The 14111-nt window shown below is 41.4% G+C and overlaps 1 protein-coding gene across 7 annotated transcripts in view; it reads right to left on the bottom strand.

The window, feature by feature from the left end:
- PPFIA2 (PTPRF interacting protein alpha 2) overlaps nucleotides 1-14111 on the bottom strand; it is a 281701-nt gene that overhangs the window by 185624 nt on the left and 81966 nt on the right. For 2 of the 7 annotated variants that reach the window (XM_081211204.1, XM_081211207.1), the window contains exon 1: nucleotides 5902-6142. The exons of the other annotated variants lie outside the window; for them this stretch is intronic. In XM_081211204.1, the coding sequence (XP_081067330.1) occupies nucleotides 5902-5982 (81 nt within the window). In that variant the 5' untranslated portion in view covers nucleotides 5983-6142. Of the gene's footprint in view, nucleotides 1-5901; nucleotides 6143-14111 lie in introns of those variants that run through there. 7 annotated transcript variants of the gene reach the window in all.

The raw sequence follows: 14111 nt of genomic DNA, 5'->3' as shown, positions 1-14111 counted from the left end.
CCGCTGCATGATTTCTGTTCTCATCCTGAAGCAAAGTTCTTAACCTGAGGTACTATTTCTGGGTTAGCGGAGTCTGTAACTTGAAGCGTCTGTAACCTGAAGCATCTGTAACCCGAGGTACCACTGTAATTGCTTTGACTGAGAAAACCCCACTGGATCCTCCTTTAGAGAACCGTTCTGATCCCAATGAGCAGTTCAACTTTGGATGAAACAGGATCCAATGTGTACAGCAATCTATTCAGGTTAAAAAAAAAAGGTTTGTGTAGATAAGTCATTTATAGATACACATATGTCTAAATATAATCATTAAACAATTAAGTAATGTAAATAGCTTCCAGAACATTTAGCATTTTACTATGCATCAGAAACTGAATTAAAAGGTGCAGGTTTTGGGGTTGTTGGTTTGTTTAAAAAAATACTCAAATGAAGTTATATTTATTCACTTTCATTCATGTGGTAAATGAAAATTTAATTTTATAAACACTGAAACTGATCTGCAGGAAAATGTCCGCATTAACATAACCAGCTGGAAAAAATATGCAAGAGGAAGAACCCTTGATTGCAAATCTTATTGGTGGGATTGTTATAATCTTATGGAGCTTTTCACCACTGAGTGTCTTGTACACAGTGGTACCTTTGGTTACGTACTTAATTCGTTCTTGAGGTCCGTTCTTAACCTGAAACTGTTCTTAACCTGAAGCACCACTTTAGCTAATGGGGCCTCCTGCTGCTGCTGCGCCGCCGGAGCACGATTTCTATTCTCATCCTGAAGCAAAGTTCTTAACCCGAGGTACTATTTCTGGGTTAGCGGAGTCTGTAACCTGAAGCGTATGTAACCCAAGCTACCACTGTATGTCAACTCCAAGCCTTCTTTCTTAACTGTGCTGTACTCAAGAAAATATAAGCAAATAATTGGCACAAAGAATAAAAATAGGCAGGTGATAAAACGCATACAAATGAAGCATTTTTCTAAACTGCATATGCATTTCATCACTTTGTAATTAAACTCAGCATGTAAAAGAATACATTTGAAAAGGATAATTTCATTTAAAAATCCACAATACCCTCTGCTCTGCCTAATGGATAACCAATAGCAGGTAAATTTATATAAGGGAAATATGACTCATATGCCTTGTGTGTTTAACAATATCTTATTTCCAGTATGTGCGTGTGTGTTTCTATATATAAATATATAAACTTTGCTGGCTGGATATACTGAATATGCAAATGCGATGCAGGCTTATTTTAACAGTATTACTTGTAACTATTAGCAAATATCACATCTGGACTAATTTTAAACACAAAACATCAGCAGGACTATTAATAGACTTGAGGCTACTCACACGATTAAACAGTTGCAGATTAAAGGGACTTGCGGAGGAACCTAGTTTTGACTGAAACTTAGCTGATGATCACAGAGTTTAGAAAGACACATAACAAGTCAAGGGGTAAGTGAGGGAATTATGATGAACTCGGGGTCAGTATAAGAGACAAAAACTGAGGGTGTCAGATGGAAAGGAGATGGAAAGGGAAATAATTCTCTTCTATGCCAGGCCCCCATGATATTGCAAGCTCTGTCACCCAGTTCTACAGGTCCACATATCTACCAAGTAGCTGCTCAACTACAGTGACACCACAGTAAATTCAGTGGTGCAGATCCGTCTTCTGATGCAACCAGTTTGTCAAAATCCCATTATAGCCAGTTGTTATAATTCACATACACACTGAACCAACTCTATGTAACTGGATCTATGGTAAACGAAAGCTGATGCCTACTGAGAGCTGTCTCAGGTCTGTTTCCACCCCATTTCACCTGTATTGGGCCCTACGCTCACCAGTATAGGAGCTTTGCGTTTAACATGTGGTGGGAAAAGTGCTTGCTGGTACAGCAATGTTTACAAATGGTGGATGAGATAGATAGTGCTCTTCTTGCGAACTCTTGCACAGTCCATAGCCTCAAATCCAGTTCTGAGGGCAACTTAGTAGGACTTGAAGAACAGTTTGGTTGACTGGGTCCCGCCCCCCTCCCCGGCAATGCTCAGTATGGCATGAATATTATAAACTCTGTACAGTGGTACCTCAGGTTAAGAACTTAATTTGTTCTGGAGATCTGTTCTTAACCTGAAACTGTTCTTAACCTGAAGCACCACTTTAGCTAATGGGGCCTCCTGCTGCCGCCACGCCGCCACTGCACAATTTGTTCTCATCCTGAAGCAAAGTTCTTAACCCAATATATTATTTCTGGGTTAGCGGAGTCTGTAACCTGAAGTGTCTATACAGTGGTACCTCGGGTTACAGACACTTCAGGTTACAGACTAGTCACAACATCTTGTTCGAATGCCCTTGGGACTCATGAAACATGGTATCCAATGGCAAAGCTACAGTCTGGGCCTTCAATTTATGGCCCAGGAGTGGACCAGAGGGAAAGGTTCTTAACAACAACAACAACAACAACAACAACTTTATTATTATTATTATATCCCACCCATCAGGCTGGGTTTCTCCAGCCACTCTGGGTGGCTTCCAGCACATGTAAAAAGTTAAAAAGTGAAAGTGAAAAATGTAAAGGACCCCTGGATGGTTAAGTCCAGTCAAAGGTGACTATGGGGTTGTGGCACTCATTTCGCTTTCAGGCCAAGGGAGCCAGCGTTTGACCACAGACAGCTTTCCGGGTCTGCTTCTGGCGCAATGGAGCACTGTGATGGAAACCAGAGAGCACAGAAGCGCCGTTTACCTTCCCACCACAGAGGTACCTGTTTATCTACTTGCACTGGTGTGCTTTTGAACTGCTAGGTTGGCAGGAGCTGGGACAGAGCAATGGGAGCTCACCCTGTCGCAGGGATTCAAGCTGCTGACCTTCTGATTGACAAGCCCAAGAGGCTCAGTGGTTTAGACCACAGCACCACCCGCATTCCACGGTAAAAGGTACCACCCACAGGAGCCCACTGACACTGCTGTTGGGTGATGTCACCACTCATGAATTGCTAACTTCATGCCTAAGTGGCTGTGCCAGTCCCTGCCCCACTCCACCAACACCCACATGGGGACAGAGGAAAACTTCTGGGCAATGCAGGAACCCACAACATTTTGAAAGAAGCACAGTATCTCATTCAAATGTTATTGGAACCAGGGACCTTTAACGAATAAGTACAAGTGTGTAAGGAAACTATTCATTATAGCTACATGGCAGTATAAATGGCTGAGATAAACAGTAGATACATTCTGGATAAAACATATACTATATCCTTTGCTGCCATATGTACAACAAAAATGCCACCTTCCTTTCACGCAGCAGCTACAGTTGAACCCAAATGAATCTACTTCTCAGGAAAAATGCCTAAGATTTCACCGTAAGTAACTTATCCCAAAGATAAAATATAAAAGATATAGTACCCTTTGGTACTATATCTAATCTTCAGTCAAGGGGAAGGGGTTACAAGTGAGATATGCATCCTAACTTCATGTTTTAACAAGGCATCCATTTTTAATAGAGCGCTTTAAACCGGGTGTTCTGCCTTAAGATTTAATACTACTGCTGTCTGTGGCCATAATTCAGACTGTGACCAATTCACGATTACTTGTTTTCCCCATTCCATTCCATTCCATGCCCTGCCTTGTCTGTGCAGTTTCAGGAGTGTTTTATGGTGTGGCTTGGGAAAGGGCTGCTGCCTAAAGAGGAGAAGTTAGCAGCCCCAGCACACCTAAGAGAGCTCTCTGAATCATGGCCTATAAAACAAAAATAAATTAATAACTCAAGCATAAATATTGTGGTGTTACAGTCGATCTGGCTGAACATTTCTAATGTTATACAAGGGAATGAATGTACAGTACTGAATTTTCATCCTTGGAATTTGGGCTCTAGATCTGAGAAGTTCAACGTGCTTAGAGAGCTTCAAATCTCCTATGTTCTCTTCTGTGAGACAGAAAATGCCCGGAATGGGACATCTAGAACCCTCATGTGCATCTCTTCATAAAGCACCTGTTTTATGTATTAAATTTTTTAATATATGCTACCTTTCGGAGTAGACCCTTTCAAGGCAGCTTATAATACTATGCAGTGATATAATAAAAACACTGCGGATCAAGAAACTAATAAATCAGGTAGCCCCTCCAAAATGACTAAAATATAATCAAAGTCCACAAACCATTTATATTTATTTTTTTAAGCCCTTCATGGGAAAGTCACTGAAAGCAGGTGAGCTTTAAGATCTTTCAGAGAGGCCTGGAGCACTGTGGTCTGGTGGAACCCACCAGGCAAATAATTCCAAGGCCATAGTTATGCCCACTTAAGTTTTGTTTAGGTGCACAGACCTGCCCATCAGGGCAAATGATTACTGTTAAGTTTTAAAATAAAAAAAAATTAAGTTGAAAACTTATTTGGTATGGGTTGGAGGCAAGTAGGAAAAGGGCTGGGGCAGAAAAATTGAGAAGCTGTTGTTGGACAACTCCTCCCACCATTCATAGCCATGTTGGCTGTGGCTTATGAGAGATGAGTGCAGCAACATCTGCCCCTGGAACAGGGTTCAATACACTGAGAATATACAGGAACACACACAGTATGGGAGACTGCAGAGTTTCAGTTGTGTGTCTGTAGGGAAAGGGAGAATTAACCATTCTGGAAATGACCAAACTTCGGAACACTCACATTCCTGAATCACTGCCAGGATCGGCAGAATATCACTGTGTGAAAGATAACACACTGTTTCAGCACAGCCTTCAGCTATCAGCAGATATCAATGTAGAAAAGGGCAGGATGACAGGGTTAAAAATAGCACCACAATAGAGGAAAGGAATATGACCTGAAACAAACACAAATATATTGCAATACTTCCAGAGTCAGTGAGTGAGATGGATTGCTTTACATGTTATAGATTTTAGCCTAAGCATTTTGTTCCTTATTTAATTATGATTAAATCATTAAAGACCCATCACAGATTATTACTTTGTAACTGCCAAAACAACAATGGATTCAAAATGAAGCATGGAGAGCTTTATTTTAATCCTGACCATATAAAGAGGATGAAATGAAAAAGGCATTGCAATTTTAAATAATGGTGTGTGTGGATTGCTGTAAAGAGACAGATATCTTTAGACTTTATCTGTTGTGTTTATTTGTTCCCCTTTTCTTCTGAATAATTGAGTGGGGGGTAGAAACCAAATGTGTGTGGGAGATTACATATTTATCTTAAAGCATAGCATCAGGGATTTCGTTTAATCAAATGACAAGGGGATGTAGCTAAGAGAATGTCAGCTTTACATCTCAGGCATACCAATAAATGGGGAATGATTTCTTACCATTCTTTGTAAGCAATGAAGAAAATGTCATTCATTTTAGCTGAACTTAGCTGATAAACTAGAGAGCCTGATAATCTAACAGTAGATAACGCTTCCCCTTGGCATGCATAACTGTTCCTGCCATCCAAAATGATCCCAAGAAAAAGCCAGACATCAATATCTGGGGCTTTAAGATTGTAGAAACCCCTTTCCTCTTCTCCAAGTATATCATGCAAACTTTCGCAAAGCATTACTGTATATCGTACATTATTAGCACACTGCAACTATTTCAGGAATGCTCTTGCAACTCCTGCCTAAGAAATACAAAAAACACATTTCTACCTGAGAAATAATAATTTCAAAAATCTTATGATCGAGCACATTTTATGCACAGCACTGCAATAATAAATAATAATAATAATTAATAATATGAACACACTCTTCCTGGTTTCATCTAAAATGACAGATAACCTTTACTTTGCTGGGGGCAACACTATGTTATTTTCAAATATCTACTGCTGAATACTTGAAAACCTCATGTTCTGTTTTCCCTTGCATCTCCCCCCCAAAAGAAACTTTTAAGAGCAATTAACTTCCTAATAACTTGAGTAATTAAAGCTCACTTACCTGGAAAGTATAAAACCGAGTTCCATTCGGAGGATATACCTTTGGGGACCCAGAGACAGTGCTCATATCAGAGAAAATCATTTCTGCTCACAGACACAATAAAATCCACAAGGAGCTACAGAAAGAGGCAGAGCAGAGCACTATGCTTACAGGCAAATCCTCCCATACATTTCAGGGAGACAACTGCAGAAAATTGCATCTGCCCCATCCATTCAGAGAGGAGACTGACAGCATGTGAATTCCCCCATGCCTGCATTTGCGAGCTTAGCTGGAAAGTCGTCAGTCAACAACCTTTAGTTCAGCAAGTTCTTTTTTAAAAAATGCCAGAAGGGGGAAAAACACACACACATACACACAAGACTTTGTTTTTTCTATATATATATATAAAATTAGAAGCTAGAACAACCTACAGTGAAATGTAGCTGGTGCAGAATCTGGCAATGTTTTGGACCCTGCCCATCTGTTCTTAGTGATAATCACCTCCCCTCTTCTACAGACTAGCAGAGTGATTATGCTAAGCATCCCAGTTAACCATTAGCACACAGCTCCCTTGCAAGCAGGCAGGCACAGTGTAAGACAGGGGACCTCTTCTGACTAACCCGAATCATGTCACGTATAATGCTCAGAGACGTAGGTGACGAAAGAAAAGAAACGATTGTATTAGTTCATTGCAATGCAATCTACTTCTAAGATCAGGTTGTGTATATTTCTTGCCCCACTGACTGCACAATTCGTTTTGTTATACATGTGCAACACAGGGGCAATGAACTGGCAACAACGGTAATGCAGTATTTTGATTACTAAATGTTTGTCACCATCCTTGTTTCACAAGAACAAAACTCCTCCAAGCAAGCATTTATTTTTAACAAGCAGCCAACATTCACTATGTTGATTGGGCTCTGCCTGACACACACATATACTCTGGGATGTTTTGTAAACAGCATGATATATATATATATATATATATATATTATTTTTAAATCCCACCATGCTCAAATTCCTTGGCACCTTCCGAACAGCAAAAATAATTGGCTTGATTTACACTCCAATTCAAGGTGGTGATTCAAATGAAAATGAAAAAGCAGTGTCAGGTAGGGAGGAAATTGGGGGGAGTGTTGTCACAAATGTTAGACCCATACAAAAACATTGCTTTAGTAGTAGAAAGTATTAGTGCATGGCAAAACAGCTTAAGAAATGGATCTTTAAGAAATAAACCCAATCAACAGAATCCTTTCACATTTGACTTTGGACTAGTTCAACGTTTTAGCAAAATGCAACACAGTGTCTCCTGTAAAAGGTTTCCACCGCAGTTAGCATATTCCCGGAGGAACATAGATGCATTCTTGTGTAAATTTGCCAGCTTCCAATGCTGCCAACATTCTGTTATGGAACATACAGCAGAGATGGGAAATCCTACAGGATTCCATTCCTTCTCTCATGTTTTAACTCCTACTGGTAAAATTCAGAGCACAATGATCTCATCCAGTAGATTACTTCCAAAAAACCCAGCAGGGCCAAAATGGTTGCATCAAAAATAGACTTGAGAGAGAGTTGGCATGGGCCCAGAGTTCAAATCCATGCTTGACAATGGACGCCTACTGGGTTCTCCAGGCTTCTTCACTTACCACTATATATGGAACAGTAGAACCAGAATAGTCAGAACCAACCAGTGAGGTTCTTCCCAGTTAAACAATGATGACAGCTGGCACCACCCACATCATTCTGGGTTTTCAGGCTTTACAGACTAGAAGCGTATCACTTCAGGATGCAGATGGGAGATCAGGTATTACGATGCTGCTAGGAGTCAAAAACTGCCTTGAATATTTAAAAGTAAGCATGTCAGAAAGAGGAATAGGCTAGGAACTTCCACCCTGGTGTGCTAGCTTTGGAGGGAAATGATGAAACTGGACAGATTTAAATAATCCCAATATGCAACACGAAAGCTTGCCTACTATTGAACCAAAAATGCTGATCTAGTTTATATCTTACTGAGTATAAAAGAGGCCTTACTCTACACATCTGAATATATTAAACATATTTGACAGACAATTGACCAAAGACCTCCTCTTCCAAGAACAAGGTTATTCCTGCCTTCGGGCTATGTGTATTCCCCCTACAGACTTCAGAGGCCCAGGAAAGTGGTGGAGTGGGGGGATTCAAAGAGCGCAGGAGGCTGATATAAAAAAGGTTGATAAGCTAGAGCACTGGCATTAACAGTGGAGGAGGAGAGGTGGCAGATGGCGTCAACTCTATATTATTACAAACCATTTCTATTCCAACCCTCAGAACGAAAACGACATACCAACATTATTAAAAAATACAATTTCAGAAGTCCCACACTCCCCCTCAGAAAAGGGGTCAATGCATGATGTGTTAAAATTCAGAAGCATCATTTCTAATTGCATGTAAGAGTAGAGCTGGGGAAATATTCCTATGACCGTGATGTGTTGCAACCGTTTTTAATGCTGCATTTTCAATTGTTGCAACCGACCCTGGGTGACCTGCTGGTGAAGGGTGGGTAATACATTTTACAGCAGCAGCTCAGGGGGCAAATCTGGAGCACTTTCAAGTCCTACAATCTAACGTAGTCAGAGGTACCCCACAACACAGAGGCAGTTGTGCCTTGTGACCCACTCTGCAGACTGTAAAGGGGAATGGTGGCATATAAAAGAGTGCCTATGCCTAGCTGAGGCTGGCATGCCAACTATGCCCATTCCTAGACACTGCAGGAATGGCCATGGTAATGCATGCTTTAGTTACATGGTATCTGGATATTTATTTATACATGCATACATACAGGGGATGCAGGTGGCGCTGTGGGTTAAACCACAGAGCCTAGGACTTGCCGATCAGAAGGTCGGCGGTTCGAATCCCCGCGACGGGGTGAGCTCCCGTTGCTCAGTCCCTGCTCCTGCCAACCTAGCAGTTTGAAAGCACGTCAAAGTGCAAGTAGATAAATAGTTAGCACTCTAGCAGGAAGGTAAACAGTGTTTCCGTGTGCTGCTCTGGTTCGCCAGAAGCGGCTTAGTCATGCTGGCCACATGACCTGGAAGCTATACGCCGGCTCCCTCGGCCAATAAAGCGAGATGAGCACCGCAAACCCAGAGTCGGTCATGACTGGACCTAATGGTCAGGGGTCCTTTTAACTTTACATACATACATGCATACATACATACATACATACATACATACATACATACATACTTACCCCGCCCATATGGCTGGGTTTCCCCAGCCACTCTGGGCAGCTCCCAATCAAATATTAAAAACACAATACAGCATTAAACATTAAAAAGTTCCCTAAACAGGGCTGCCTTCAGATGTCTTTTAAAAGTAGGATAGCTGCTTATTTCCTTGACATCTGATGGGAGGGCATTCCATCACCATCATAATTTATTATCACTGTGATGCGCTCTACACAGGGCTGCATTTGAAGAGCACTCTGAAACACCAAGTGGTCCAAATTGCTGCATCCAGGCAACACCTTCTTGCTCTCTATAGGGAAGTGGTGCTGTTTGTTCACAAATCCTTTGTCACCAAGAGACACAGGCCCCTGCCCCCCAATACAAACCAGGCTATAATTGTGTCACCGTCAGAAAGTAAAGCATAACCTATATGAAGAGCAGGTAAGTCAAGAAAGTGAGCCAAGCTATGTACTTATGTCAAGCCATATATTTGCATCGTAACAAATTCTGCCACACGTGCAGCCTGATCCCGAGCAGTCTGAGAACTAAGCCCTGCTGGGTTTTGTAAACTCTTGTGGGTGTTTTTCATAATCAAGCCTGGATAGCTCAGTTGGTTAGAGCATGGGGCTGATAACACCAAGGTTGCAGGTTCAATCCCCATATGGGACAACTGAATTGCAGGGGGTTGGACCAGATGACACTCAGGGTCCCTCCCAACTTTGTAATTCTATGATATATATGTTTTCTCTACCTGAAGCATAAAGCAGTATATAAATTATATAAAGTGGTACCTTGGATTAAGTACTTAATTCGTTCTGGAGGTCTGTTCTTAACCTGAAACTGTTCTTAACCTGAAGCACCACTTTAGCTAAAGGGGCCTCCCGCTGCCGCCGGGCCACCAGAGCACGATTTCTATTCTCACCCTGAAGCAAAGTTCTTAACCCAAGGTAATATTTCTGGGTTAGTGGAGTCTGTAACCTGAAGCATATGAAACAGAAGCGTATGTAACCCGAGGTACCACTGTACAGTCGTACCTTGGATCCTGAACACCGTGGAACTCGGATGTTTTGGCCACCGAACACTGCAAAGCCGGAAGTGAGTGTTCTGGTTTGCGAATGTTCTTTTGAAACCCGAAACCTGACGGGGCTTCCATGGCTTTTGATTGGGTGCGGAGCTTCCTGCAGCCAATCAGAAACCACAATTTGGTTTTTGAACATTTTGGAATTCGAATGGATTTCTGGAACAGATTCCGTTCAATTTCCAAGGTACGACTGAATATTTAAAATTCAGTAGAACTTGCTGAGGTATGCAGCCTCTGGCTTCTTTCCTGCACACAGAGACTGGAAAACAAAGCCCATAGTCCCTCTGCTTCCCTTTGCTAAAGAGCATGGTAGAGTTCACCTGGTTGGCTGCTGTGGCCTGCAGAAGACAGGGCTGTAACTTCCTGATCTGGCTAATGTCTGTGACCTGTTCCAGTGCTCTTCTGTGGCAGTTGGGCTGGCTGAGCTCCATTTCCACTACCAGTCATCCCCTACATGGGCATATTCAGCAAAAAAACAGACAAGAACCTCACAAGCTCACCTTGGGTACAGGTTAGCTGAAACTAGTGGTGGGCTCAAGCAAGTCAGTGAGCCAGGCAACCACAGATCCTTCTCGCTGGCTGCTTTCTCTTCGTCTGTAGTATCACTGATCACAACAGCCAACATCATTGCAAGAACAGTATCAGCGTGTGCTTTGCCACCCTGAGCAACAAAGGTAGCCAGCCGCCACCAACCCTCACCATTGCACTGGTTCGGTCATTGGGAGATTCCCAAGAGACAATGGCCAAGTCTGATAGGCAAGCAATCCATTTCCAATCTCAACCAAGCAGCCAACCAAGTTTCTCTCTCTTCTGGTCATTTGTTCTATCTTCACCGAGTGTTTCCTTTTAAACTCTGACAACATCTAGAAATAATAATCCTATTTAAGGAACAAATTGCCACGGGGAAAACATTTCTTTATTTTCTATTTATATAAGGGAAAGATACGCCAGAGAGGTCCCACATCTTAGTCTGTGGCTCTCTCCAAGGATTCAAATGTCAAATGGTGATTTTCTAAGAAGTGAGAAAACTGAGGGGGGAAATTGGGCAAACGATGCTCCTTTGGTACTACGTTATAATGAACATGAAGCATTTTGATCCACTTCAAATGCGATTTCAATTAATCCACACAGTTACAATGTTACACAAAACTACTGATGGCTCAGCAATTCACACTGAAAGCAGCATCCCTTATAATCTCATTTTAACCCATTTTAAATTAACTCAGAAAATGGGACATTTAAGAGACAGTCCAACCATACTCACTTTGTCTACAGATGAGAGAAACAGGGGGGTTCTAAGCCTGCTGATTCTCCTAGACGTCTCAGTGACATTCAGTGCCACTAATCACAGTGTATATTTTGGGCTGGCTGTGCAAGTTGGCAGCAGCAGCAGCAGCATGTTACAGCGACTCCACTCCTAGCCACAAGTTGCTTCCAGATAGTAGCACTGGAGAACTTCTACTCCATGAAACAAGACTGATGCTGGGAAGATCCCACAGGGTTCTATTTCCCCCCGTGCTCTTCAATATCTACATAAAACTGCAGGGAGGTGTCAAATGGGGATCTGGAGTGTGACATTACCAAGATGCTGATGTTGCCTAATTCTATCTCTCTGTTCCATCAAATATAGAATGGTACCTAAACTTTTTGGGAGTAGCATTTTGATAACTATTACAAATATCCACTAAATTTAGAGTCAAAGTCTCCCATGTCTAAAATGGACCATCTCAGTGTGCCCTCTTGAACCTTCCCTATTCAGCCTATAAGCTACAGGAGTCACGATGCATCTCTATTATACCCTATTATATCATTGAATAATGAAATCCCTGCCACAGAGTGTCAACAAACTTAGAACGATGCATTCAGATCTTTGTGATAGATACCCATAGATGCAGAAAATTATCTGGATATTGATGCTTTCTCAAGAGCCTAGTGATTCAGTTTCCCCACAAAAAAAAATCATATACAGGGCAGAAGAAAACAAATCCATCTTTTCTATCCTAGTTTAATGCTTCACAAATTCAATATGGTGAAAGGATAGAAAAGGCAAACGTTATAACTCCTAAGCAAGAAGGAAATGAAAAAGAGTTTCCAGTCCCACAGGCAGATACGGCAAGTTTCACTTCAGTGATGCAACCTTCAAGTCATAGTGTGTGAAATCTACCATGCTCTTGTCTCCTTGGGACGCAAGGGATGGAGGTAGAGTCTAGAACCCAATTAGAACCATGAAACGTAGCATCTCAGAAGGCAAATCCAGGATCACTCTTCATGAGAAAGAATCTGGGTCGTCAGTAACATTTCTACAAGGCAAGCCTGAACCTTTAGATCTCTTAGTCCATCCGAAAATATATCTGAAATAGCAAAAACAGTAAAGCTGCTGAACACTCGCCTTTTTGTAAGAGGGCCGTTAATTTTTTATTATTTATGTCACTTGCTGGAATAAGCGTTACTGCTGGTTTTATTAGGATTGCTTCACTGCTAAATGTGTTTCATTGATTTTGTGCATATTGTTTTAAATTTGTGCACACCTATTTTTTTAATGAAAAGTGATAAATTAATCTTTTAAATAAACACACACATACTTGACTAATCTCTCTCTCTCTCTCTCTCTCTCACACACACACACACACACACACACACACACACATGCACACACACAGAGTTATATTTACTTTTATTTTCCCTCGCCACCCCACTTGCATCTAAAGAGAAGCTGGAAGGGGTAATATATAACAGATAAATGTGTGCCATAATTTTGTGCTATTTGGCTGACTTTAAGTGGCCTGTCTCATTATCACTATATGAACGTTTCTGAAGAGCAGAGCACTTACAGGAGAGAAATGCAGGCAGAAAATAAAGACTATCTTTGCAAACTAAAATGGATTTTATATAGAAGCATTTGCATGCCCACTACTTGAATTGAAAAATCATGGACAGACAAGTGTGTGTGTGTGTGTGTGTGTGTGTGTGTGGATCAGACCAAGGGCCTATGGAGAGCTTATAAGCAGGAAATAAACATAACAGCCATTTTTGAACAACAGTTGAAAAGCTAAACTATGGTCCAATTCACAAGTAACTGCAAACCATAATTAATGGCTTCCCATAAATGCAGCGATTGCTCCTCATTTCTCCCCTGTTGTGAGCAGGAGCAACAATCCTCAATCCCTGGGGTTGTGTGTGCTATGTCCAAACTGGGAATGTGGTTTGTTTTGCTCTAACAGCTGGTAAGCCAAGAAATAAAATATTATTCACTGCACATGCAAGAGCCAAAAAGGACATAGCTAAGTGAACCCCTCTGGGATGGTGTTCCGACATCTTGGTGCCACGGCAGCAAAGGCCCTGTTTATCATATTCACTCACTGCATCTCCAGAACAAACAACAAGACCTTCAATGGCTCTTAGTGTTTGGGTAGGACTATGTGAAATGAGGCTATTGTAAAGGTAACTTGGCCCCAGACCATTTGTGGCTTCGAAGGTCGGCACTTTAAGAGGAAAAGTGTAACTGTAAAACTTTTCTGGAGCAGGAAATGCTGTCGTACTTGTGTACATTTAATAAACAGCCTGCTCATTTTCTTTTTTTAAAAAACCCACATAAAAGACAAATGATGGGGCATTTTGTAAGAAAAAATGTTTTGATTTCTAGTAGAGACTTGTCTGCATTAGATAAAAGGAATACGCTTTCCCTTTCAATGTTCACAGCATGAGAGGCTAAATGTCATTTCTCACTAACCACCTTGCGCAGAAAACTACTGTTAAAATAAATAGGGTAGAAAGCGAACATTCTTGAATACTTGGACCAGCAAACCAAAAGATTATTCAATTCCAATTTCATGCTAGTTACAGAATAGAAATGAGCACAAATCAATAAGAACAGGATGATTCTTGACTCTAATCACTATTAACGTTAACAATGGGACGGGACGATATGGGATTGAGGGGGCAAC

This window comes from Podarcis bocagei (genome assembly GCF_964188305.1).
Source record: "Podarcis bocagei genome assembly, chromosome: 10".
In the NCBI taxonomy this organism is placed as follows: Eukaryota; Metazoa; Chordata; class Lepidosauria; order Squamata; family Lacertidae; genus Podarcis; species Podarcis bocagei.
This window is presented reverse-complemented; position numbering and strand designations above follow the sequence as displayed.